Source organism: Mastomys coucha, unplaced genomic scaffold (genome assembly GCF_008632895.1).
Source record: "Mastomys coucha isolate ucsf_1 unplaced genomic scaffold, UCSF_Mcou_1 pScaffold15, whole genome shotgun sequence".
Classification (NCBI taxonomy): Eukaryota; Metazoa; Chordata; class Mammalia; order Rodentia; family Muridae; genus Mastomys; species Mastomys coucha.
The window spans coordinates 138,668,476-138,673,808 of record NW_022196897.1 but is presented as its reverse complement, the minus strand read 5'-3'; the positions used below and the strand labels follow the sequence as shown (position 1 = coordinate 138,673,808).

The 5,333-nt window shown below is 41.2% G+C and overlaps 1 protein-coding gene across 6 annotated transcripts in view; it reads right to left on the bottom strand.

Annotated features, from left to right (window-relative positions):
* The window catches only part of Tpx2 (TPX2 microtubule nucleation factor), a 44,457-nt gene that overhangs the window by 19,700 nt on the left and 19,424 nt on the right, over positions 1 to 5,333 (bottom strand). For 5 of the 6 annotated variants that reach the window (XM_031372299.1, XM_031372303.1, XM_031372300.1 and 2 more), the window contains one exon: positions 1,757 to 1,870. In XM_031372299.1, the coding sequence (XP_031228159.1) occupies positions 1,757 to 1,870 (114 nt within the window). Of the gene's footprint in view, positions 1 to 1,755; positions 1,871 to 5,333 lie in introns of all 6 variants that reach the window. The other variant, XM_031372297.1, reaches the window with a different exon arrangement.

Here is a 5,333-nt window from a genome sequence, read left to right as displayed (position 1 = left end):
ACAGAAGCATCATGGTTTTTCTCTTTCTGCTCCAAATCCTTCTGAGCAGAGAGTCTAATAGATCTTCTATGGTGGAAATGACACAATTTATCTTATGATAAATACAATTACTACAGATATGCAGATGTTCAAAGTATGTCAACTAAAAGGCCAATAAAACCTTTATTATCCATTCTCTAGTAATCTAATGTTTCTGAAAACTTGTTATTTCAAACCATAAAATCCTTCTATTTAAATATGCTGGTGGTTTATAAGTTAAAACACTAACCAAACAGACTAAGGAAAACTTATGTCCAGGTCTGACACATGATCTGACTTCTGTCCCCAGGAACCACAGGGTAAAAGGAGAGAACTGACTTTTCTGTGGGGGATGTGAAGATAACCCTGGTAGAGGAAGTGGGAGGGAGAGCAAGGCACCACAGGCTCCTGCAACTCCTAAGGAGTCCTGATCCACTGTACACAGTGTATGATCTGACACAGCTCCCGGCATACCAGTGAGACTACACAAATGAGCCAAGGCCAGGCATTAGTTGACTCCCTTGTCTTCATGGACATCTCCACAGGGGACTGGACCCTTCCCTACAGGCCCTTCCCTACAGGCCCCATGGATAGGCTCCTAGACATGTGAGTCAGATTCTGCTAAACAACACCTGTTGCACCCCAGTTTGCCCTTGAATACATAAACATACCCTAATTGGCTAAAAAGCTAAATATAATAAGCTTATGTAATAAACGATAAAGTTGCCGGGCAGTGGTGGCGCACGCCTTTAATCCCAGCACTTGGGAGGCTGAGGCAGGTGGATTTCTGAATTCGAGGCCAGCCTGCTCTACAGAGTGAGTTCCAGGACAGCCAGGGCTACAAAGAGAAACCCTGTCTCAAAAAACAACAACAACAAAAAAAAAAACCAAAAAACAAAAAACCAAATAAACGATAAAGTTATATCTGCACTCTGATGCTGGTCTCTGGAGTCTGAATCCTGGGCATCATCATGGACTCTGTTTCCATCTAGCCCCCACCCCCACTTTCCAGTCCCTGTTCCCACAGTTCTCCAACTGTTGTCAATGTGTATAACGTCATACACACACAAAATAAAAATATATAAATGTAATTTTAGAATTTTAAATAAAGGCTGGTATATAATTCCATAATAGAAAGTGTGCTTTGCTTTTAGCACACCTGAGATTGGTTTAAACTCTTGCACCACAAAATATTAAGCACGAATAATAAAAGACAAAAATAGAATAAACATAACCACAGACAGCTTCTGTAATACTAAGAAACAAAGAAAGGCATTTGAGGGCTGGAGTGATGATTCAGTGGCTCAACTCCCAGCATGAATGAGGGCTCACAACTATCTGCAACTCCACTTGCAGGAGATCTAATACCCTTTCGACCTCCATAGGCACCAGGAATGCACACATATAAATAAATGCAAGCAAAATACTCACATACATAAAGTAAAAATGAAAATTTAAGAAGAGATAGAAAGAGAACTGACAACAGAAAAACAATTGTATCTATACACAGCTTTTAAAATCAGACCGACAAGTTTGAATCTTGGCTTTGAAATGAATGTGCCTTGACCAAGCAACTAAGTGTCTATAAGCACTTACCTATAAATTAAACCTGCGAGCTACAATCCATAAACACTGAAGGAACATAAGGAATCCAACTGTATTGACACAGATGATCTGTGGAGTTACTATACTGATTGAACAGAACCAATAACATCCACTTTTGTGCCCCACTCTTACCTCTGAGGCTGTACAGGAGTATTTCTCTTAGCATTCAGGGAAGAACAATCATTTGATGAGATAGATTGTTTCTGAAGATTTTCCTTTTCTGTCTCTTTGTAGTAAGTGTTGTCAACTACGAGAGACCAAAAACCTAGTCAGACTACTGCAAAAGTATCCTAAAATAGTCACTTATTAAAAGTTTAGCCAGGCAGTGGTAGTGCCCGCCATTAATCCCAGCACGTGGGAAGCAGAATCAGGAGGATCTTAGTTCAAGGCCATGGCACCTGGTCTATATGGTGCCTGAGTTCCAGGATAGCCAGAGCTACATAGTGAAACCCTGTCTCGAAAAAAAGTTTAAATGGTAGCTATTTAACTGTTGAGATAGCTCAATAGCTTTCTCTTCCAGAGGACCGGAGCTTGTATTGCCAGCATCCACATAAAGGCTCACAACTGTCTGTAACTTCAGGAATCTCATATCTCTGGCCTTTGGAGACAAGATATACAGACACATATGCAAGTAAAGCACTCATAGACATAAAACTTTAAATATTGGAAAGTACCCTGTAAGAGGGACCAATGCCTCTCCCAGACACCATAAGCTACCAAATTAAAAGCACAGAGCCACATACACATTACTTCTTTTCAAGTTTTTGTCAGTGGTTTCCCCCATAGATACCACCCACACCATAGTCCAAGCTATTACCATTGTTCTTAGCCTCCCTCCAGAACTTGACACTAAGACACCACACACTTAAGTCATAGAACATGGAGGAAAATCAGGCTGTTAGCAACCTAAAAGCCCCAGTCCTATAGTTGACTTTCTTTTTTTTCAAGACAGGGTTTCTCTGTGTAGCCTTGGCTGTCCTGGAACTCACTCTGTAGACCAGGCTGGCCTCCAACTCAGAAATCCGCCTGCCTCTGCCTCCCAAGTGCTGGGATTAAAGGTGTGCGCCACCACCACCCAGCAATAGTTGACTTTCATGGTGCTGAAAGTGTATGTATACTACTGGAGAACTAATCAATAGTCTTTCTGAGAAGTGAATCCTATCAGCTACAGTAGTAATTGCCCTGGCAAGACATGCACACCATATTTCAATAATGATAGAAACGTTCTGAGAGTAACCAGCCATTTTCTGATTGGATTTAAAGTCCACCCAGAACACAGAATTCACACCTGGCACCATTAGTAGGCCCAAGAACTCGTGCCTAGGGAGGCCATGAGTCCTTGGGAGAACCGACTACTATATTACTATTCTGCTAAATAGACATCAGATTAAATTTGCCCTCTATTGATCTTTACATCCATAGGTTACTGCCTTACCCACAACTCAGAGAGCTTCTTTTTTGTAGGAGATGACAATTAACACAAAGAATTAAAATTGATCATTGTGTAGAGCATAAGAGATTGTAGATTGTTCAGAACTAAATGGGGCATCACACCACTTCCTCTAAGGCTCAGAGACCATCACAGAATAAGGGGGTAGAGAGCCAGAGGTAGTAAAAAGACTATAGTGAACCAGCACTTATCCAGATGTGACGGAGCAGTTAACAAACACGAATTTCTAGTAGCTAGGATTTTTTGCACCAGGCTGAGACAAAGATCAAGCCAGACAAAATCCCAACATGGACGTAAAAATGGGTCATGAAGTACCTTCCCTGACTAAGGACTATTGGCACTCAATGGCTGCTGGAAGAGTGTAAGTCAGTTTTCTTCAGGGATGCTCCAGTAGATAGGCCTACACTGATGCCTTTAATCCCAGCACTTGAGAGGCAGAGGCAGGTGGATCTGAGTTCGAGGCTAGCCTGGTCTTCAAAGGTAGTTCCTGGACAGCCAAGGCTACACAGAGAAACCCTGTCTTGAAAAAAACATGGTAAACCACACACACAACCATACACACACACACACAATTGCAATAATGATGGGAGGGATAGAGGAGAAGTCAGAGGGAGAGGATAGGAGATAGATTTGATTAGTCATATATGGGGCTAAGATGGCTCAGCGGTTAGGCAGGTTTGTTGTTCCTTGGGAGGATCTAAGTTCAATCCCTGGCACCCATATTGTGGTTCAGTCATCTGTAACTCTAGCTCCAGGGATTCTGATGCCCTCTTCTGAATTCCACGGGTATATATACATACAGGCAGGCAAAGCATCCATACATTCAAAAAGAAAAAAGAATAAATCTAATTATTAAAAGAAAGTATGCACGTATGCATTCAAGCAATAAATATATTTTTAAGACTTATTTTTTATTTTATGTGCATTGGTGTTTGGATTGCATGTATGTCTGTGTGAGAAGGTGTCAGATCCCCTGGAACTGGAGTTACAGACAGTTGTGAGCTGCCTGCCATATGGGTATTGGGAATTGAACTCTGGGTCCTCTGGAAGAGCAGCCAGGGCTCTTAACCACTAGGCCACCTCTCCAGCACCAAAATCAATATTTTTAATTAAGTTAATAGTCCCCCAAATGAGGAATAGAATCTAATCAGTATTCAAATCTCAGGAAAATCAGAAATTATATACATATATGCACATTTATATATATGTAAGCAACTATATATAGCATGTGTGTGTGGCTAGAGAATTCAAAATGAAAACCATATGTATCACATACATACAAATATTATCATTCCTATGCATGGTAACCTTAACTCAGGTAAAGTTATGCAGAAGGCCTGCTTATAAAAGCTATGTGCTGGGGATGGAGAGATGGCTCAACTGTTGAGAGCACTTACTATTCTTCCAAAGGTCCTGAGTTCAATTCCCAGCAACCACATGGTGGCTTACAACTTTACCTGTAATAGGATCTGTAATAGATTCTGGGGTATCTGAAGACAGCTACACTCATATATATACATACATACATTACATATATATATAAAATAAATAACTCTTTTAAAAATTAAAAAAATAAAAGTTCTGTGCTTATGTGATCATAACTGGGGGCTAGAGTGCTGTCCAGTAGGGAAGCATTTGCTGCCACACTCAAAGCCCTACCTTTAATCACCAGCACAGCAAAAAGTAAAAAGAAAAACAAACACCAGTAGGGGGAAAAAAAAAAAAATCGCAAGAAAACTATAACGTGGGCTGGAGAGATGGCTCAGTGGTTAAGAGCACCAACTGCTCTTCAGGTCGTGAGCTCAAATCCCAGCAACCACATGGTGGCTCACAACCATCTCATGGTAGTGAGATCTGACGCCCTCTTCTGGTGTGTCTGAAGACAGCTACAGTGTACTTACATATAATAAATAAATAAATCTTTAAAAAAGAAAGAAAGAAAACTATAACATAACATTATTCATGAACCTTTGTACCTTTGTGCAAAATTCTTTTAAGAATGTAGTACTCGGGGCTGGTGAGATGGCTCAGTGAGTAACAGCACTGACTGCTCTTCCAAAGGTCCTGAATTCGGATCCCAGTAACCACATGGTGGCTCACAACCACCTGTAATGAGATCTAACACCCTCTTCTGGTGTGTCTGAAGACAGCTACAGTGAATTATGCAGGAGCGAGAAGGAGTGAGCGGCCTGGCAGAGGTCCTGAGTTTAATTCCCAGCAGCCACATACATGATAGCTCACGGCCATCTGTATAGCTACA